This window comes from Chamaea fasciata, unplaced genomic scaffold, assembly GCF_029207755.1.
Source record: "Chamaea fasciata isolate MVZ Bird 193981 ecotype frontalis unplaced genomic scaffold, bChaFas1.0.hap1 SCAF_1, whole genome shotgun sequence".
Classification (NCBI taxonomy): Eukaryota; Metazoa; Chordata; class Aves; order Passeriformes; family Sylviidae; genus Chamaea; species Chamaea fasciata.
The window spans coordinates 49,781,619-49,804,339 of NW_027094086.1; the positions used below are offsets into that span (position 1 = coordinate 49,781,619).

At 40.3% G+C, this 22,721-nt stretch overlaps 1 protein-coding gene across 8 annotated transcripts in view; it reads right to left on the minus strand.

Moving 5' to 3' along the window:
* The window catches only part of DLGAP1 (DLG associated protein 1), a 403,833-nt gene that overhangs the window by 92,956 nt on the left and 288,156 nt on the right, over window positions 1-22,721 (minus strand). For all 8 annotated transcript variants that reach the window (XM_066183026.1, XM_066183018.1, XM_066182983.1 and 5 more), the window contains one exon: window positions 1,510-1,687. In XM_066183026.1, the coding sequence (XP_066039123.1) occupies window positions 1,510-1,687 (178 nt within the window). The remainder of the gene's footprint in view (window positions 1-1,509; window positions 1,688-22,721) is intronic.

The window sequence follows — 22,721 nt, forward strand, 5'->3', positions numbered from 1 at the left end:
GCTCATGTTTCTAAACTGAGAATTGAGCCCTGAGCTTGGCATTAAAGCACAATAATTATCACTGTAGGAAACATACAGATGGAAACCATCACTTGAGGATTTTGTTAGTTTTCAAGCATGTTCAAAGCCAAGTTAGCAGGAGAAGATAAGCCTGTGTCAGGATGATAGAAAAAGACCTCACTAGAAATTCTCTTCCACGATTAATGTTACCAAGGAAAATATTTTGCAGAGTCTTTTTACACATAACTGAAAAATCTCAGAGAGTAAACCGCATTTTTTTCCCAAAGGAAAACTATTTTAAAAAGCATAGAAAGAGTAGTAGGTAGTACAACAGAAAGAATAATCTTACTATGGCAGAGAATATCCAATCCTCAAGCAATCCAATCCTTAAATATCTCTGAATTAATGCATTTTTAAAACAAGAAAACTTGTTCACTTTGGCAAATGATAACCACTCCTTGGCTGACAGCTTTGTGTGTTAGGTCTGCAGCTAAACAAGTAACCCGACCTCGTATTCATGTAGTTGCCCCTGAGACCTGAATGTCTGTGCTGTTTTCTCCTAGATACATCCTGACCCTTCTTTTAGAGCATCAGTCCATGCCCTATGCAAAGTGCCTCACTACAAAATACACAGGTGAATACTCTGAAGTGTCTAAATATAGTATACTGCATAAAGGGAAACTACAGCTCCATACTGAATGGCACATGTGTTTGTTATGGCCACAGCTGAAGTTCTGGTGTCACTGATGTCACACACTTTTTTTGACATTGCAATGACTTGATATGCCAGTCATAAGGAATCAGTATCTGGCACCACAAATCCTGCCTGCTGCACTTCTGGACTAGCGTAAGGAAATTCTTTCATCCAAGTGATTTACCCAAATGATCCACTTAAGCTAATGAGCCAAAAATCATACCAAGGAGCTAGAGGATGTAGCAGATGAACTACTGGCCCTCTGCCCTGTGGTGTGCTGGCACTTTTGCACTTCTTTCAGATCTGTTCCCTATGAACTCAACTGTACAAGCATGCTGAATGCTAGGACAGGCTATTTTATACCATTAAAACACATAAACTGAATCTGTCACAGTGGACTTCATTTTTCGTCTTGTTTAGGAGCATGAAGATCTCTTCAAGGATTTCAGGGCAAAAATACAGACAGATTCTTGCACTTAATACATATACTGTAATATTTGTACTATTTAGGTGAAAACTTTGGAGGTGCGCAAGGTAAAGAATGCATAAAATAGCATAAAGAAACTAAAATCTCGAATGAAGTTGTGGAATACAAACTATTAAAACCATAATTTTACTTTAGGATCTCTCTCAGCATACAAACCTTTTTTTGAGGCATTCAAAATTTTTTGATTGGCGGTACTGAGCACAAGATCCTTAAGAACCCTGTTTAGTGACAGTGAGCACCACTTAAGGCAAAGTCCAGTTTCTCCTACTGCAATCAGTGTCCAGCGTGACACCTGCTCCCCAGGCTGCCCCAGGTGCAGGTCACCCACCTGGCTGATGGTGCTCATGGCTCTCATGTAGCTCTCGTTGCGGGAGCGGAACTTGGGGGACGTCAGCAGCCCTGCAGGGTCCAGGCTGTCCAGGCTCCTGTTGATGGAGACCTCGCTCACTGCCCTCAGGTAACTGTGGCTTCGGATCTGAAGCTTTGGCGAGTGTTCACTGGATATCCTGGGAGTTTTGGGTGGGGGAAAAAGAAAAAGAAAGAAAAAAGTTATTCCATCAAATCCAAATGGCCTCACCAGGAGCGAGAATAACCAGATGTTTTTCACTGGAACAGCATGATTTGAATCAAGTCATGACACAGCCCTTGTATATTTATAAAATAAAGGCAATGTCATTACTTTTATGTGGATTACCCCACCCTTTTCTTTCCAGGAAGGAAGAGAAAAGGATGGAAAGGATTTTCTTTTCATTTTTTGTAAACTGTGTCTAAGCATAATGGCAAAATCACTTTCATTTTCTTTAGTGACAGCAGAATGGAAAAATTTTACATTGTACTGACAATGACAGCATCCAGCTCTGGCAACCCCTCCACTACATGGGACTTTTGAAGTGACAACACTGAAATGACTTCACGAGTTGATCTTAAAAGAGCAAGAGGAGCCATTGAGATGAGCAGCAGAGAAAGCCCTGTGGCCTTACAGCTATGAGTGCAGCAACCATTAAAATCAGCTGGGGAGGCAGGTAAAGAAAAAAAAGGTCTGATAGTTCAATCAGCTGGATGATCCTAAATTTATCAGCTGAACATCTCGAAATGCTGCTTCTGATGTGACTCTGACATGTTCTCGTGTATGTACTCATGAAACAGGACCATTTCTCATGGGGCTTTCAAGGGTGTACAGGCCAATAGGGCAGGCAGATCATATAAACCATGCAAAATGCATTCACAGTATGCCTCAACCTGGGAAATCAATCCAGCCACAAAGGTCACCTGATAAGGTTTCTTATGCTTTGAGTTTTATTTTAGACCTGGCTTAAGCTGCGACTTAACAAAATATACGCTAGGGAAGTAGCTTTACACAATGATGTCAAATTAGGAGTTTAAAAGTCATTTGTTGTATTTCTGAAGTGATAACTTTGCCTAGTTTTTCAATACAAGTGACAGGTGAGATGTACAAGTAATCAAAACCAAACAACAACCCCTCCCCCTGGCATTCCCCAGGGAATTTGTACTTCTACTGTATTCCTGCCACATCTGCTAAGAGTCAGCTAGAAACAATTCTCCACCTGTGAGATGTTTCATTCTCTGTATGTGCTGACTTCACAATCTGAGGCATCCTATAAAGATGTCAGTCACAAAAAGTGTGTGCAATACACTAGCATGAAATACAAATAATACAAATAAATATGTCATTTGAAAGAACTCATAAATGAATAAAGCATCAAAAGGGTGACTCTACGATATATTTTAGGATTTTTACATATTCTTCATGTATCACAAAGCACACTAATTAAAATATTAACTAAATTTTCCATTTTAAAATGTAAATCTCACAGAGATTTTACAGGTATATGAAAGAAAAATCTGTAACCTAATTAACAGGCTTAATCTTTGTCTCCTAGTCTTTAGAAATGCGTGCACAGCTGACCTCAAAGAAGAGAATCCATTTTATGTCTAATTCCTGAAGCATTTGCAGATATTTTGCATTCAAGTATCTAATGATGGTAATTAGTATCAACCATTTCCCAGTGTCATGCACAATTCTGGTAATTGTCAATGCATTTTGGGAGGATGATTCCATTGTGCAATCACTCACCTAAGGAGTTCAGAAACTGGGTCTGTTTCTGAATGGTCTAATACTGTAATAAAATCTTGGCTGTCTCTACAAAACCATATTCTCTGGCTGCTAATTGCCTGCCTAAGAAAAATATGTAAACTTATATTAATTACTTGATACTCCTGTCACAAGGTGAAGAGAAACCCTTTGCCATTTTCACTGTGTATACAGTGCAACACAGCAGCCATTTCCATACTCTTTGACTCCTTACATCACTTGATTCCACATGACAAAACCTGAAGGTTTTTAGACATCAGAATAAGTAGTGCTCCAAACAACTCAAAAAAAGTCAGAAAAAGTGGTGGAAAGTCAAATGTTAGTAATGCTTACCTTTATTTACAGCATTTTTGTAACTAACCATGTAACTCTTTGAAAAAATTTATTGCCTGTTATTGGATTAAAAAAAATAGAATGAATAATTCAGCAGACTTATTTTTTCTGATGCATGTGAGCTACTTCACCACACTGCAGATCTGCAAACTGATCAGCATCATCTGAAATGCATTTCCTAGATTGGTTCGAAACGTATATTATGATTATGATGTGAACAGTTTGATGCCAGTATGTGACATGCAAAATTCAAATAAGCTTGATTAGCTGCCAGTTAATCAAATATGTCACCTGGGGCTTGTTGGTGCCCACTGATTAGCTGAGCTTGCAAGAATGCTGCAGCACATCACAAGATTCGATGCACAGATATTGCCAGACAGAAATCTCCAAGTGCTGAGGCATGTGCCCTTTGAAGAGTGGAACCAATAGAACAAGATGCAAGTATCCACAGCGCAAAGATTTTGCTGTTGCAGCCAGAGTAAAGAACATGTAAAATACTCATGGAAGAGTCATGGAAAGCCACCACAAACAGTACAGAAATGAATTTTCTGCATGCATTAGTGTTGCATATTATTTTCCCAACTCTGCTTGAAACCAAGGAATTCCCCATAAAAGTAGATGTCTCCCTTTTATTTCAGATGTGAGTTCTCAGCACAGCTGCCTTTTTTTTTTTTTTTTTTTTTTTTTTGTTTTGTTTTGTTTTGTTTTGTTTTCGTTCCTCACTATGCAACTGGCCAGTTTGACATAAATTCAGAATCCAGAATCCAGGGGGCTGCTTATCTTAATCTGTGCATGTCTCCTATCTCCTGTATAAACCAAAGGAGGTAATTGGCTGCTGTTGAAGGAGGTGGCTCCTTGCTTACTGATTGCTACAATCTCTGTTTGATTAGATGTAGTGATGGGGGGGAAAAAAGGAAAATAAAAAGGATTTAAACATAGAGAAAGAAACATTGAAGGCTTGCATTCATAATGATTACTGCTGCTTTTATAGCTGTGTAATAAATCGTCACTATGTCCTATAGTAAAAGTTTAATGAACAGCTGAAATGCCACTGGAAATTTTGATAAGATGCCACTTAGGAATATATCTGACTATGTATGATGTGCAAAATCTGAATGTAGAATTAATTTTCTTGGAGTTACTATTACCAGTAATGTGCAAATGAAAAGACCTTTTTCTTCCTTGAGGGTTCAAGTCCGTCTTGTATTTATCCTGCATTACCTAAATTTCTATTTGTGCCATTGTAATTTCCACACAAAGTACAACAGGCCAGGGACTGAGACTTTGGGACAGCTCTTTGGCCAATACAAAATGGTCTTTTGGCTGCACTCACTGCACTGGATGTATTAATTGGCAGAGGTGGGATGTGAATTATTTAGGTTCTTAAACCAGCTCCTCAAGCACGCTCCATCATTCCTGCACTGCACTCACAAGTGGCACGTCCTCAGGCTGGCTGCATCAAGCTTTTTCCCCACACTGCTGTCCTTGCCCCAGGCCTCACCCCAGAGGATGGGAGTACAGCCACAAGAGAATCACACTGGTACCACACAGGGTGGAGGCACAGCACTACTGGATGTGCTTCCCAAAAACCACAAGAGGCACCAGGAAGAGATGAGGGCTCTGTGCTGCTGGTGCTCTGCTGATTGCTGTTGTGGGCTTCCCAAGGGGATTGACAAGAGAAGGGGCCAGCCCTGAGCTGAAGTGGGTGGAAATGGAATCTGCTGAGCCCCAGCAGATAAATAAACACTCCCCTGGGTAGAGGAAGGCAAGTGCCTCTGATCCACACTGTGTCTCAAAGAAGATCAAGGTACTCCCCCAAAGAGGCCAAAATACTACACAAATTCCATGAGAAGCTCTGAGGCAGGAGAATGTAAATGTAATCAGAAAACATGTTCTAGTGAAGCATCTGAACCAGAAGATCATGTAGGTGTATAAAGGAAATCTTTGCATACTGCACTGAGATTTCTGCTCTGTATGTTTCAAACGTACTGAGGGCTGTTCTCCTGTTTTATTCTTCATTCAAATAGAGAGATGAAAATATTTAAAACACACACATCTAATCCCTCTACCACTGTTGCAACATGCATGGTAAGGAATAGTTTTAACTCCCTGTTAGAGAGGTATTGGTACTTACACAATATTAACATGATTTACATTAATTAATTCAGATGAAAACACATTTTGGTCCCTCATTTATTTGATTGTTTGCAGAGTAAGGAGTTTTTTGGTGTAGGCATTTGTGAGAGGAACTAGACTCAGTTGCTTTTCTCTGGAGGTTACAGGGAAGCTGGAGAGGGACCCTTCATCAGGAATTGTAGTGAAAGGACAAGGAGTAAAAGCTACAAACTGAAAAAGTGAAAAATTAGGTTAGATATTTAGAAGAAATTTTTTACTGTGAGGATGGTTAGCCATTGGGACAGGATGCCCAGGGAGGTTGTTGATGCCCCAACCCTGTCAGTGTTTGAAACCAATTTGGATAAGGCCTTGAAAAACCTAGTCTAGTGGGAGGCTCCCCTGCCCATGGCAGTGAGGGAGGGGGCTGGATGATCTTTAAGGTCCTTTCCAACCCCTTAACACTCTGATTCTATATCAAAGGGTTCAAAATGCAGTGTTAGCAATTAACAGTGAAATAACTTTGAATATATTCTTGGAAGAGTTCCTATGCCTTGAAAATGTCTTTCAAATGACAAAGAGAAGACAGACAACAGGGATTTACATAAGCAGGCAATTTTAGTTTCAAATATTTCCTTTTAATTTAGGAATGCACAATGCATTCTGTCATATGCGTGCTCTTTAAAAAAGCACTTTCATTTATCACATTTCATTTTTGAATGAAAAAAGGGAAAACCAAGCCTTATGATGGCTGCTTTTTTTTTCCCCCTTTAGGCCAGACACAATATAATGAAATGTAGTCCTGAGACTGTATTGTCTTCTGCATGTTCAGCAGTCAGAATCATAGCACAAAGTACAGTGTTGTGCCAGATGGGTACTGTGTTCTGCCAAAAGAAAATGACAAAGCAGAGTAAAGTGGAAGTCCAGAAACAGGTCCCGAATGATTCTGTAAGCCAGCTGAGGAGCGTGTTAAAATTTGCCTTCAAACAAAGAAGAAGACCTCAAAAAATCACCACATGCAACATGAAACCAAGAAAACAATAAACCTCAAAGCCACCACTACTGTTAAGTATCTCAGTTCTCAATTTTGCTGCATACAACTGACAGTTTGGTTCCATGGGGATAAATTATCCTCTGCTGAATGTGTGTCCCACCTCTGGCATGGCTGGTGGGCACATCCAATATACATTTCTCTGCTTAATTTTATTTGCATTTTAGTGTTGCTGGAAGGTAGAATAATCCAGTGCAGCCTGACACAAGGTGAACACTGTAGGACACCAGAGAGGAAGATGCAGAGAACAATTTACTGATGTGCATCTGTCTGATCCTAGTCATGACATGGGTCAACCAGACTGGGGTAATTTTCTATGTTGGCACCTATGTTCTGCTGCTTTTTGGTGCAGTGACAGGGAGCTGTCATGTCATTGATGGAGACAAGGACAGCACATAAACAGTTTTTAGCATTTGCCCTCCCCACCCCAGGTTTTTCTGGGTTTGAAGATCTCCTTTTGTGTTCTTGTTTATAAACAAGTGAACCTCCACATGGAGATTTTGTGCCTTGAAGGAAAAAAAAAACCCAAAACAAAAACCGACAAAAAACCCCCCAAACATACAAACAAACAAAAAACCCCAATAAAACCTCTCTTTAAGTCCATACCCTGCTAAAGGGTCAAATATGAGAAAGAAAATTTTGAAAAAGCTTATTTGCTGAAGAGCAAAACAATGTCATCAACAGAAAAATGGCATTTCTTCCTTTTTCTTCTACTGCCTGACCAGAAATTGTCCTTGCTGCATGGAGCAGCCAATGCATACCACAAAACTGCAGGGACATGCCTGTGACACAGAGTTTTTCCCATGCTGAGAAGAGGTGGAAATTGCAGAATGGTGTATTTGTGTCTGTCTGATTTTTCAGATTCTTTTGGGAAATAGAAGAAAGCACTTAAAAAAGAAAAAACCCCAATCCAAAAGTCCCCACAATTTGGTGTTATGCATCTCTATCTCCAGCTGTTGTGCAGTTTTTGAGTGAGCACATGGTGTCCTGCCAGAGTTTCTGTTTGTTTGTTTGACGGCAGCAGGAATTGGATCAATGTTTTATGGTAAAAAATGTTTCTAAAAGCCCAGTCCCTTTTAAAACCCTCCACGTCTGACTACTGCCAGCTTTAGAATCAACCATGGAACCATTCTTTGATTTTGTTACAATCCTGCTTTCCTCTCAAAGGACACAGAGGCTTTGGGGATTTTCTTCCTCTTTTTCGGATGTGGAGGTATTGAAGTTGTATGAATTTATTTCATGAGCAATCTTTAGTTATTAAAATATTAGCAAACAAAGATGAATACTGAATAAAAATTCATGTATACTTTAAAACAAACTTCCCTTTTATCTCAAAGATACTCTTAGGTGCTTTGTGCAACCAAAAAATTCCACAGGCTAATGTATTTAAAGAACATTCCCCTTGACTTTGACATACTGTATTTTCTCCTTGCTTTCTAGACATGGTGAAAGAATAGAGCACAGCACAAAAGTGGCACATATGCAATTGAGTTGGCAAGAAAAGCAGATGGAAGATGATGCAGACAGACATTATACAGTTCTCTTTAATCAGAAATCTGGTCTACATGCTGGTTCTGATTGCCATGTGCGTGTGTGTGCGTGGGAATAGTTGTGAGCACTTTTCTCTTCCACCCCGGAGAGTGAAAAGAGATTCTGAAAGGTAGAAACAGTTCTACCCAGATGAACCAGCTCAACCCAGTGATGCCAGGCTAAGCTGCTTCTGTGTAAAACTATTTTTTGTTTACACTAGAAGCCAAATCCACCCTGTCTTGTCACAAGAAGCAGAGTAAGATGTAACATTGTCGAGAGCATCCAGCTTGAGAATAGTATTTCTCCTCTCAGAAGACCCTTTGAGGAAATTTGCAGACCTTAATGTGCCCCTACTGCCAATCTTACTGGGTACATGTTTAAAGGGGTTTTTGGAGGTCCTTGCTGTAGGCAATTTGTCTGAGCCTAGACCAAATGCGTGACAAAGGCTCTTGCCTTTTCCAGCACAACTGCCTTCTGAGTGGGCGCTAATGATCCCAGGAACCAGTGCTGCTCAGCACAGAGAAATATATTTACCCAAGCTGGAAAAGATCTTGCCTTGCATGAGATATAATGGACTGAGAATGTGGACTGCCTGAGGGCCTGAGCAGGTCAGCCACCCTCACAGCCTTACCTAGAGCCCTTTGGACCTGGCTGGGCTGAGAATGAAGCCCTCCACTGTTTTGATGAACTCTTTGCCAGCATAAAAGTTATATTCTCCTTCCTGCAGAAGCCACTCCTTCAGCTCTCCTCATCAAGTCCAGGCTTATCCACCTGATTCCATGTCATTTTCCATTCTTGGTTACTTCAGTGGCACCTCTCCTCACTAGTGAGACTCAAAAGTCATCTGCAGTCTGCTCAGATTCTTATTTTAGGAATTCAAGCATTTCCCCCTTGTCCTATCACTACATGCCCTGGTAAAAAGTTCCTCTGCAGCTTTCTTGTAGACTCCCTTTAGGTACTGGAAGGCCTAAAGAATATCAAGAAGATATTCCCTCTTGCAGTCCTTGTAAAAGCACAGTCTCCACAAGCTCAGACCTCACCTGCTTAGTTAAATTTTCAGGTCTCCCCCATTCATATGTTAAAAGTTTGATTAATTCTGCCGGCTGGAACACCAAAGAGTTACAGCTCTCTGCCAAACCACAAGAGGAAAGCAGTTACTTTTCAGGAATGTCACCTGGCTGTGTGCTGAGCTGGCAGCAAAACCAGCTCTGCCTGCTTAGCACCACGATTTATGCAGGAGCTCTGGCTTGCTCCTGGGAGTGGGAGGATGGAACTCCAGCTCACTAAAAGGCATCTTCTGGGCAGACTTCCCATAACTGAAAGGCCCTCCCGTGCTACTCCAAGTTACAATATTGGGCAGTATTTATCTACAAATAATGTTTTCCAGCTAAATACAAAGAAAGTATTTGCTCTGGTGAATGTCACAGCAGTATTTATTTAACGAGCAATTTTTTTTTCTGAAAATTTGCAATGCATTTGATCTTTCACTGTCTTCAATTCCACAGGTCCTCCTGGACTATGTAACCAGGCAATGATCACCCACACACCGCACGGCCATGTGCTTGCAAGCCCTGTCACTATCTGCATTTGAGTCACCTCCTTCAGAAAGACATTGCCAAACATCCAGATTAGATCTGCATAAACAGTTCCCAGTGAGATTAGGGAAATATCTTAGTTTTGCAAGTCAACAACATTATTCTAAAACCTTCACATACATAAACAGCCACCTGCATTTTCCAAAAAACTGTGTTTGACATATGCAGCAAATTTTCACTTCTTATTCAGTATTCTGTCATTTCAAAACTTTTGGTTACCTAGTAAAGGAAAAAAAAAAAAAGCAAAAGCAGCAGATTCAACACCATTTGTACAGATGTGCAACACAAGACAAGCCACTGGAGAAACTGAAAAACAAGCACATTTTAAAGCAATGAGGAGGGTAGGCTAGTAACTCTACCAGGGTGAAGGGAAAAAATCCCAAATCCAACTAAGCTAAGGGGCTGAGCTCACCTTCTTACTTCTCTGAGTAACAGCCCTGTGTCCAAACGAAAATTTGAGGCAGCAAGATTGAACACAAGGCAAAGCATGCTATCTAACAAGTGCTGTGAGTATTTCACCGCTTGTGGGCACACATTATTTCTTGATAACACTTGCAAATTGTTGACCTGGAGTGTCATATATGATGGTGGATGGATTTTCTCTCTTCCTCTCTCTTGATGGGGTCATTTTGAAAGCTCATGTATGCCCTCTTACTAAGTGGCTACTTCAGTATTCTCTATATCAGCTAGTTTGTGTTTGAAGAACACCAGGCAGTTCAAAATGCCTGAAGAGAAGCTTGCTTTTTCTTCTTTTATAAGCAAGTACTTCTCACTTAGTACATTTTGTTTCCCTGCAGACACCTGGAAGATGGTGACTTGAAATAGGATCCAGCTACTCCTGAGGCACAGAGGTTGGGGGTGTGAAAAGACAGAGCAATGCGCTCCTGGATAACTCAACAGCCATTTTCTCGAGGTGTGTCTGGATAAGTACAGGTTGGAGCTCAGATATGACTTCCAGCTGTCTTTTCCTGATAAAAAAAGCAAAGAGTTTTGGGGAAACTGGCTAAGATAAAACCCTGCAATTTCTCCTGTCATGCCAAAGAAGCTAGAAATAGTAACTTTTAATCTAGATTTTTATTTAAAGTAATGTCTGGATTGCAAGTAATATAAAAAATGATGGTATGCAGTAGAGTTTCTGGAAAATTCTTTACTGATAATCTGGGCAGCAGTCTGCTGCTTTGGGGAATTTTCCCTTTTCTTGCTGATCTTACAAAGCAAAAGCAATACCCCAGGAGCAGGAAGAATTTCTCTCCATGTAACTTTACCACAGTTATTCCTCAGAGGAAAAAGAAAAGTTCTCACTTTCTTTTCAGCTGCTTTTACATCAAGAGAAATTCCTCAAAACAAACCCAGCTAATGCCAAACCCCCAGCTATCCACGTATATTTTAACATGCTCATTTTCCATTACAAAGTATTTCCAGTTTTGTTCTGCAATAATTACAAAAGGACTTGTTTGCTGTACTGAGATACAACATGAGGTGATAACCTGTTATTTCAGGTACATATATATAGTGGTCTGGGCAAGTTGTGTTGGCAATGCTCTTACAAATAGGGCCAAAGCACTAAATATCTCAAGGTGGAAGTCTGAAGTCGATATCCATTATGAAAACCTTCTGATAAACAGAAGTTTGTTGAAAAAATGTGACATTATGCTTAACACACGTTTTTAGATTTTTTTGCCTCCTTATAAAAAACTCCAAATGCTTTCTGTGTTATAGGCTGTTGTTGGACCAAACTTGTACAGAATAAATCCTGATAAAGTAGAAATAATTTTATTTTTGAGCATGAGAGAACCAAAGAAATAAATGTCTTAGGAAATCTGCATAATAATGCAAAATCCTGAAAGGGATCTATTTTTTTGGAATTCTTTAAAGTAGGCATTTTTTAATCCCCTGAACCAGAAATACCCTGAAACATTTATTTGGGTATGTTAGTAAAGGAACAGACAACCAGTTGTCATGTCATTCATCACTCTGTCAGTCTCAAGTACAATGGAGGCTTGATGGAGGCAATGAGAAGGTAAAAAATATTTCCAAAGAGTGAATGCCCTTCAGGGTTGTGGAACTTCAAAAGGGTTTTGCAGCTTATTTTAAATGAAGAAAGCTTTAACTCCTGAGGAAGTCAGGTGGTTTCTTGACCTGTAACAGTAGACATTCTAATGTATTTGTTTGAATTTAATTTCCATACTTGGAATTAAAATACATGGTTTACTGAATTGGCACACTTCTCTTTTCCAATGAAAAATAAAAAAGAAAAAAAAAAGAAAAAAAAAGATTAAAAAAGCCCAAATGTCTGTGTTTGCATTGAAGGGGATAAAACTAGTTCCTAACCCATTTATAGTGTGTTCTCTATCCCATCTAAACCACAAAACAAACAAACACTTGGTGAACCAGTTAAGAAAACAACCCCTCTTCTTTTAAGAACATAATACACATGGTATATTATGGTGAAGGATACAGGGTGAAGCTGAAGATGGCCTTTGGTCCTGCTCAGATGAAAATACTTGGGTATCTATGCTTTTGATTAAAATACTATAACAGAAAAAAACAGTCCCCAAAAACCCCTCTTAAATTTTTCTGGATAAATATCATCTACTGACATTTAAAACTATAGGCAGTTGACAGTGGTTCATGAGTTCAGATTTCAGTGTGGAATGAAATGTGTTGTGTGACCTGGAGGAGAAGGCAAATAAACCCTCAGTCTCAGAAAACAGGTCTGTTAATACTTCCCTACAGTCCCTCTGTGGCTGTAGGTGGCTTTGTGATGCTGAACTAAAGTCAGCAAACATAACTGAGCTTCTTTGATGGAAATGAATAGCAGCACCAAATTTTTGTTGTATTACTGGAAGCTAAGGTCACAGAACAACTGAAATAGTAATCTTCAGTCCCAGAGACTGACATTGTATATAAAGCAGAATACCTGGTTAATCAAGACTAAAGAATGTTTGGAGTGCTGGCCAAAAGGTACTTGAGAAGAAGTATGCTTTTCTGAGTAAAACCATTATTGACTATAGATGGTGATTGCTCTGGATATGACATCATCTCAAGTCAATAGTTTTGCCGAGGTATGACAGAATGCTTGAAAAACTCTCCAGCCTAATAAAGCTTCAGTAACCTATTGAAAAGTTTATTGCCTAAAACGTCATTTTTAAGTAAATTTTAATGAAACCTGTATTACTTTCTAAAGCCTCACAACTCTTTAGAGGAGGGACAGAATTTTGCCCTGAACTTACGTAATTTAATTTTGTTATATAAGTAAGTACCCTCTTCCTCAGATGACCTCTTACTTAAATGGCTGTTGTACATACAGCAGGTATTTTTACTGCTCTGTCACCTTGACTAGGAAAACAACAACATTATGATAACATGAAACCATTTCTTATTGTCAGGATCACCAGGGCAGAGACCTGTGTGATGGTGTTCAAACACCAGTATGTCTTTGTGTGCAGGTGGGATGCCACCTTCAAAGGGCTGCTCAGTGTCCTGGGACTCTGATTTCTCTGGTGATGTGTCAGTAAGGACCATTTTGTCAACCCATTGAATTCTGTCCCTCCAACTAAATATATATGACGGTTGAAGCTAAGCAGAATTAGGTTAAGCATTTCAACTCTGCAGCAGCTTTACATTTTCTGGAACTATCCAGGAAGGGATGGGCCAGTTGTTAATGACATGAACACACTTGAGCTGCCTGCTGTTGTATGGGCACTCACTGACACATCCAAGGAGATGGAAGAAGCACTGATTTCCTGCTCACTGTCTAAACACAGTGTTGCACCATGACTACACCAGCTAAGCTGCTTCAAATTCATCACTTTTTCAATTTAGTACACATCAGAGACCAGCGGTGATAAATCACTGTGTTGGACCACAGAAATGCAATGGAACTGGGTCAACCTTCTTTACCTGACTGCTACTGGGAATCATCTAATAACATGTACAGAAGGGATTGGAAGAGCTTGACAACGCTGTAAAGGTGACCTTGAAAAACGTAAAGTCTGGTCACATAACACAGTCACGGATGTGTACACAGAGGCACCATGGATTACCCAGCAGGCAGGGAGCTGGAGGATGCTAGCCTGAAAAAACAAGTTCACAGTAGCTAAACTAAGGGAATAATTTCTCGAGGGGTTAATAGCGAGCTTCACTTCACTGTCACTGGAGCCAGCCAGCCACTAGAGGGAGGAATGATCTAGTGCTGCCAATGACTGCTATTTATTATGCTTCCACAATTCATTATGTTTTTCTTAAAGCTCATCTCATGAGGCTTGCAAAACCTTTCCAGTTAAAGGAAAGAAATATCGAGCTTTCACAGCTGGTGAAGGAAGCACATAAACACAAAGTTCAAGGGCTCAAGAAACAGAAAACATATAAAAAGAGAATCTGCGTGTCTCCTTAGGAATATATTCTGAATTTTATAGCCCAGAAAAATTGCGGACCTGATTTTCAATTAATTAGGATCCATAGGGCAATTTAATTTCATAGCATTCAGCATATCATTTACAAAAATTGTAGGATTGAAAGCTTTTTTATGTGCCTTTTGTGATTCAAAGTATTTTTCTTGGTGACTAGAAAGGGCAGGTCAGTACTGGGGTTGAAAAAGGTATTGTCCTTCTGTACAGAAACCAGCAACTTGCTAAAAATGAAACTTCCATATTCTTTAGGAATAAAGCTATTTGAAAGTAGAAACCAAAGAAAAGCCCAACACAAAAACAAACTCTCAGTGGCTGCATTGCTAATCTTGTGCCTTTCACTCCAGATTACTATGCTAAACACCCATTTGTAGCAGGAAGGAAGCAATTTGGATATGTGAAGCAGGGTTTTGTGTGTAGAGCTATTCACTATTCACTGATAAGAAGATATTCAGTAAAAGGAAAATGCTAAGTAAAAATTAAAAAGTTGTTCTCTATCTGAAGAAAAGCAAGCAGTTAATGAGATAGGTAATTGCTAGATGTTTACCAGGTCAAATCTTAGAGCTGTGCTAGAGGTCTGTCAATGGAAAAGTCTGAGTCACATTTTTTTCCTCAGCTTAGACAAATTCTGCTATGTTAGGAGGCCAAGTTCTGTCTTTCCAAGCAGGAAAAAGTCAAGCTTAAACTAAGCAGAAAAAAACTTTTTCATAAAAAGACTGTGGAAAGCTCATGGATAATCTAGTTTTGAGTGCACTAAGAGTTTGGGATGTAAGTAGAAAACTTCTCCTCCCCTAGCCCTTGCGGGTTTTACTGTACCTGGCTCTTGTTAGATAATTAGCCTGTCATCAGTGTAGAACCACTGGTGCTGCTGTCTACCCTCTTCAAGGAAGAGAACTCAGGAGACAATATGTCAGAGAAAAAAAATCTTTCCCACAGCCTTCCAAATGGCTTTTCATAGAAAATTCACGGGTTTTCCAGGAATAGTCACACACAGAGCATACAGTGGGAACCCCCTCCACTCAAGCAGACTGTGATTTTCAATGTGGGGTGCACTTGCTTCTCTTGCAGCACACACCATGGTAGCTCAGGCTTTGGAAAGTACTAAAATATCTTTTCCTAGCTCTAAAGGCCTTCCCTATAGGGGAAAAAAAAAAAAAGAAAAAAGGCATTTTAAGATTCCCTTCTGCTATAGTGCGAAGAGTAACAAATACAAAGAAAATTTATAGAGAAGTGAGTGGGAAGCTGTGTGTTAGTGTATGTGGGCAGGTCATGGAGGGAGGAGGAGATATACAGCCAGCTGAAGGGCAGCATGCCCCCTGTGAGAGTATCTGAATCACCTCTAGGACATATGTTAGCAGTGGATGTGGGCTGCATGGTGGTAAGAGATTGAAGGTCTGTCAAGTTAGGGAAAGATCAGACCTATGAATTTCAACAGACACCGCAAAATGCAACATTACTTGGTGTTACTGCTGGGAGTAGCTTGCTCCCCCTCTGGGATTTCACATGGCACAGAGAGAGCAAAGATGCGCAGCAGGTGGAAGGAGAGAAGGGAAGCACGGCTGAGGAGGAACTACAAGAACTGACCCTTTTATTCCTTGGTGGGGCTTTGCCAGCCTCTGCAGTTCTTCCTCTGGCAGGGAAGCATGAGGATGATTTAACTACTCCCCACTGCTGTGCCTCACTGCTCAGGCAGCATGGTGGGGCTCTTCCCAGACATCTCAGTGAGTACTAGGAAATGCTGGCACCAGCCTCTCTACAGGAGCACAAAACAGGAACCAAGAACAAGGGGACAATGACTAAAACTGACTGTACACCATCTCTAGACCCTGTTTAGAAGGCTCTGGAATTGTTGCACTAACTGTAATGAACCAATCCTCGTGACAAGCCAACGTACAAGAGGTGAGTGCCATCATCCCTTTTTGCCCAGAGCTGGAGGCACATGGGAAGCTGTGCCTGGAAAGAGGCCAGGCAGGGAACAGCAACAGTGGGATGTCCCCAGACCCTGCTCCTGAGGGCACAGCCTCCTGCAAGGGAGGCACAGCACGCTGATGTGGGGGCCACACTCTCCCACCACCCTGCTTCCTTCTGGCAGAGAAAGGGGCATGACACCTGAGAGCCTTGCAATTTCAGTCCTTCATTTTAATTGCTCAACTGATCCGCCCCTTCCCTAGGGGAACAATTCAAGCCAGGCTCTCGTTCCAGGTGCACCCCTCAGGCTCTTTTTCAACCTGAGAAACAACACGCAGCAAAATCATACCTTAGAGTGCTCCTGAACTATAATTAACCTTAGAGTATCATTTTTATGGAAGAGAAAGCAGTTAAATTTGTCTGAATTCAAAAGGACTTGGAGGAAGAGTGGCAAGATAATGTTTTTTTAACAAGCAGCTTGATTAATTCATGGCAGAAGTTATCATCCCATTGTGTTGGGTAGGAGGAAGACATTTAAAACCTCTTATCAACTTTGTCCCGGGGAGAAAACAACCTTGACAGAACAGATTTTAAATGCTACACTTGAGACTTGTAAACAACCCACTGCAGAATCCAGCACTGAGGACCCAGATCCCAATTGCATAGTATTCCCAAGGACTCTCAGAGAAACAGTCAATAAGACACATTTGTACGTGTCTTATTTCTATTAAGTCTCATCCCTTGGGGAGAAAAACTAGTGTTGATTTCATGAATAGTGTATACCTCCCCGTGGTGCATGATGCCATCCCAATGGATATCTCAGGCCTTTACTGGGGCCAGTGGGTAGTCCTGGGAGAAGGGCAAGAGATTTACATTCATCTCAGATCTAACGTGGATCACACCTAACCTTCCCATTCAGTGCTGCCCATCATAGAAGCATTGAGGGAGTAACTGTGAAATATAGGATAGCACAATACACACTGTAGGATTCAACTCAGAAGTAAACTTTTACCTGTGCCTGGCTACTAAATGAGATTAATTTTACTTTTCATCTCTAGAAATATAAATATTATGAGAAGGGTTTCGATTTTATAAAAATATTGATAGCTGAAAATGTTGTAAAAGAGGCTTGCAAATAAATCTCAAAAAAACTTAAAATCCGAGTTTTGACTTTTACTTTACATGTCAGTGTTATTTCATCCTCTTCTTTAAAAATACTCCTTAAAAATAAAGAACCTGCCTCTATGTGTTATTTACTATTTATTTTGTACCTGGTTTAAAGGACTTACATACAATGAAATACATAATCTGGGAACATATTCAAAAGAAGAAAAATCTCTACAACATCAGCATCAAACTACAGCCCTGTTTTTAGAGACAGCTGTTCAGGTGTTTCACTGTTTGTATGAACTTCAAATGGATTATTTTATTATTCTTTGGGCTGTTGCCCTTAGGGGAACTAGTTACATTAAATAACAAACTACCATTATATGGACATACTGATTCTGAGAACAGGAGAAGAAATATTGTCATAACAGGCAATTTCAGTAGAAAATATGGGCTTGTCCATATTCTGCCAGAGGCAAAGCACTCAGATGGATACCGCAGTCATCACAGAGATACAATGAATCTCATTAGCTTCTCTGGAGAAGGAACAATTAGAGCTGATAGGATAAAGCCTCCTCAGTGCTCACGTGTGTTTGCACAGGGATCAGTGTGCAAGGACCACCTGACCGCTGGCCAGTGACAAAGGCACCTCAGCTGCCGGGCTTTGGTCGTCAGCCACTGCAGCAACTTCTGTCTGGAGAAATGGAGCAGGGAGCAAACCCAGTTGCTGAGGAAATCACTCCAAAGATAGCTTGGAGCGTGACTGAGTGCAGCCACCCACCACGTGTATGGTGGCAGCAATGGAGCACCAAAAGCGAAGGAAGGCAGAGCCGTTTCCAACACAAGCTGCACGCCGCCCCAGTGAGAAAGGATGCACTGAGAGGGATACAGGAGTGCTAACAACAGGCTGGCTTTAGTCAGGACAAGAAGCTGTGTAATGAAAGAACTGTGAAAGACTCATAAGAATGATGTTAGTAATTGCACTAATGAAAAAAAACATTAAATGACCACTGATGAAATTCTAGCAGAAGGATGTGTAAGGACCAGGGTTATAATAAATGAAAGCAGAAGTAGCTGCTACCTTTATTTTCAAAGTATGAAACTCATAATAGAAGGAAATAAAATAAGCAGTGGGGAGGTGGAAATATAGAAATAGTTGATAGGACATTCGTTCACAGAGTGAAGGGACAGTGACTCTAGTTGTGCTGTTCTTCATGCAAGTCTTGCCTCATTTAATGGAGAAGGGACACTTCTAAGTCCTGAGGTTTATAAGAGTATTAAGGAATAACTTACTTTAAAAAAAAGAGAGAAAGGGGACAACAGACATAGTGACGTAGTGCTGACATTCATTCCAGCCACTGTCAGTCTAACATCTCATTTATGAATAAGGAATCATCCACTCCCTCTCAATTCAAACTTGTTCATCACAGGTAAACAACTACTAATCTGTGCCCTAGGTCAAATGATCTTTTTGTAGGGGGCAGGGAAGTGGTAGAGGATGGGAAGTAATAGAGAGTTACCCCTCTGCCAGAAATGACATCCAACCCAACAGCAAATGACTGAATAACTGCAGTGGAACATCCTGACTCACCAGTATTTCAAACCAGTCTGAGCAACATATCTCTGCCAAAGCCCTGTTGTCTCACAGCTCCTACAGCCACATGGCTGACATGAGTCCAACAGATCCTGTGCAAAGCTGGAATCTTTGGCTAGAGATTTAGATAGGACCTTATTGACAAGGCAGTGTCAGAATTTCTGAGATCTCTAACATTTTTTTATTTCAACTTCATGAGGATGGTTTAATGACATGTTGGTTACATCCCACTAGAATAGAGAAGAAAAGACCTATCCAAAGTAGAAACTGTCTTCCCATAAAATTTCACCTTTTGTAAATATAAATTTATCACTTCTACAAACATAACATACAACTCAGTTGATGTCATTGACAGCGTTTCTCCTGGAGTCTTTCTAAGTTTTCTGCATTACGTATTTATCCTTATTTTTGATGAAAAGTTCAGAACCAAATTATTTCTTTAAATGCAGTAAAAGCAAAGTAGCAGTTTAAAGTTTTGTAAAACAAAGAGGAAGAGTAATAAATGAAATAAGAACCTTATATTATTTGGCATTATAGTACATCTTCTAAGTTTTGTTATGCAGACAGTACTAAATACTGATCATTGTGAGAGAGTTTTAGAAAATGTCTACATTGTAACTATTTTGGTGTGATAGAGTAATAAATAATAACTGTGAACATTTTAAGGACTAACCCAAGGAGAACTACCCCCCAAAAGTAGTTTCTCAAGGTTTCCTTTCAAGCATAGAGTAATGAAGGCTTAGCACAGATTTGCTATAGCGATTGTCATATATAAAACAGGAGAGATTTATATACTAGTCCTGAAATCTCCTGAGATTGCCTTCAGCGTGATACATCACTGTCACAGTGCAGAGCTGCACAGACACAGCTCAAGCATGTCTGCCAGCCCAACATCACTTGAAGAAAGAGAAGGATTTGGGTGCTGTGGAAGTGGCTGCTGGCATTTGGGGATGACAAAACCAGTTAATGCTTTCTGCAGTTGCTGGGCTTGCTGGAGGCAAAGCTGCTGGGCAGCTGGGGTGCAGGCTGGTTGGTAGCACAGCCCTTCTGGAGGGGAATGGAAATTGCTGTGTAGCTCAGCTGCAGATGGAACCACAGAAAACCCTCACAAGAGCGCAGTAGCTGCTTCAAAGGTGCTTTCAACAATTTTTTTTCTCCCACACCAGCAGATTAAACAGATATCGTGTGATGGTTCTGTGCCCTGGTGGTGTGCAATGGGTAAGAAAGGGTAAATGTGAAAAAGCCTTTAAGGATTTTCCCTCATTTCCGCACTCCTAAAAAGATTTATAACTTCTTTAGGAGGAGAGGAGATTTTAAAACATCAGGTCTCTTCAGATGAACTTTCATTCACTTGTGTCACAGGAAGCAGAGTAGTATTTGATGCTGCACCTATTACAGGGGCCATACACTTTCTTTGCTGCCCCATGCTCCCACTCTTCACCCTGCACCCAAGCCAGCAGAGAATTACTAAATTTAGCTGAAACTTGCCCTATCGTAACTGTAATACAAGCACAAGAAAATAGAAGAAACAAATGACTGGGTATCAACACGACTTAGATAGTAATAGTATCTTTTATTTGTAAGAGTAGATCAAGTTTTCATCTTAATCTCTCTTTCTCTCACCCTGATAAGATGCAGATTAAGGGAAGATCCCAAAACACATCAGCAGAAGCACTGTCTTATATTTTCACATTAAAAGTAAAGCCATGTACACTATTTTAACTTTTTCCATTTTTAACCTGAAAGAAATCCACCATTTCACAGTGAAAAACGATTGCACTTCTAGCTGATCAGAAGAGAAAATTATTATGAATAGTTAACTTAATTATTGTTGCCTGTTTGCTTGTCTTGTTATGCAGAACATTGGGGACACCAGACTGATTTTTTTGCAAACGCACATCTCTTTTTATGCTTGTGAATTTTCTGCATGGCAGGTTCAGTACATCAGCTGAGCTCCCCTCAGCAAACTAAACCAGATAGCATGAGATCACATACCAAGGGTCAAGCCATGGTATGGCTGGCAGCAGTGGGAACATGATTTCAAAACACTAGAAATGAAATAACATTTAAAGAACATGAAAGAATTGTGCAGCACTGCTGTGGGTGGGATATCTATATTTACTGTTCAACAGCAGGCCTTCAGGAATAATTTAGTCCTGATGAGGGTTTTATTTTTACATTTTAAAAATAAGTTAAGAAAAGGAAGTAAGAATAGTGACAGTGGGTATATTCAATAGCCTGAGAAAGAAATACAGAGAGAGAATCAAAAAAGATAGGTCTGGAGGGGTCTTCAGGAGGTCATTTGGTCCCTCCTTCTACCCTAAAGCAGGATCAGCAATATCTAAATTTGTTCTGACAGACATTTTTTACCCTTTTCTTGAAAATGTCCAGTGAAGTGATTTCTTTTGGCAATCAACTCCCACGCTTAACTATCATTACTGCTAGGAAGATTTTCGTAACATACAGCCTGTGCATGCCTTTGCAGTATTTTTTTTCCTGTCTCCACTGGACATTATTAACTCCCTTTCTGAGGCAGCATTTTAAGTATGTGGGAAGAAGTAGGGCTAAAAATAAAGAAGACCAGTTTTGCACACAAATGTGCATGTTGGCTCTATAAAGACTATACACTGAGAGAGAGGGCTGAAAAACACATTTTGCTTCAGTAATTATAATTGTTTTTCTTAACACAAGCCCTAGAACTGCCCATTTGATACATAAAGTACAATGATAGGCTTTGCTTCTTAAGAGACAACAGTGTTACATTGCATTCATCAACACAATTTGCTGTAAAATACATAAATGTTTCTAGGATTTAATTAAGAGAAGCTAGAATGCTGGAAGGCCTAACTTTCATCTGTAGCTATGTTCCATATAAGGCTAAATCTTGTGTGAAAGTGAAGCAGATGACTAGACATAGGACAAGGATTTTCATGTCTGCAAATAAGACAATCATCTCAATGAGGTTGCTGCTTTTCTTTTACAGATTACTGACTTCCAAAATTTTCCTACAGTACTGCCAAAAAAATCACATTTTGGCTAGGAAAGTTATAGGTTTTTCCTGGTTTTGACAATGTTTATGCCTGGAGAAGAGAATGTTCTGGGGTGACCTTATTGCAGCCTTTCAGTACCTAAAGGGAGCCTACAATGGAGCTGGAGAGGGGCTTTTTACCAGAGCATGTAGTGATAAGGCAAGGGGCAATGGATTCAAACTGAAAAAAAAAGACAAGTTTAGATACTAGATTAAATATCAGGAAGAAATTCTTAACTATGCCTATGGTGAGGTATGGGAAGAGGTTTTCCAGAGAAGTTGTGGATGCCACATTCCTGGAAGTGTTGAAGGCTTCGAAGCAACTTGGTCTAGTGAAAGGCGTCCCTGTGCATGGTGGGGGGTTTGAACTAGATGATCTTTAAAGTCCCAAATGGTGCCTTGGGAAGGCTGACCTGAAAGAGAGACTGGACGGAGCTAGAGAATAAAGTAGATATTTATTGAAAGGCCTTTAGGATACACCTTGGGCAAGAGCCTGGCCAGAGGTACACCAGAGATGGACTTAAAATGGTCACAAAATGGATGACCGGTCACGAGGTCTTACAGTTTCACAAATTTTGGTCCCTTTGCATATTGGGGTTTAATTGTTCAATACAGCTTTGAGTTGTGAAGGATGATCCTTCTTGCTTCTCTCTTCAGTCCACTGTTTATGCTTTTGGGCCTGAAAATTGTACTCATCCTTGGTCTTCAGCACGAAAAGGATTTGTTTTGTCTGCCTACTCTGTGAAGAGAGCTTACTAAC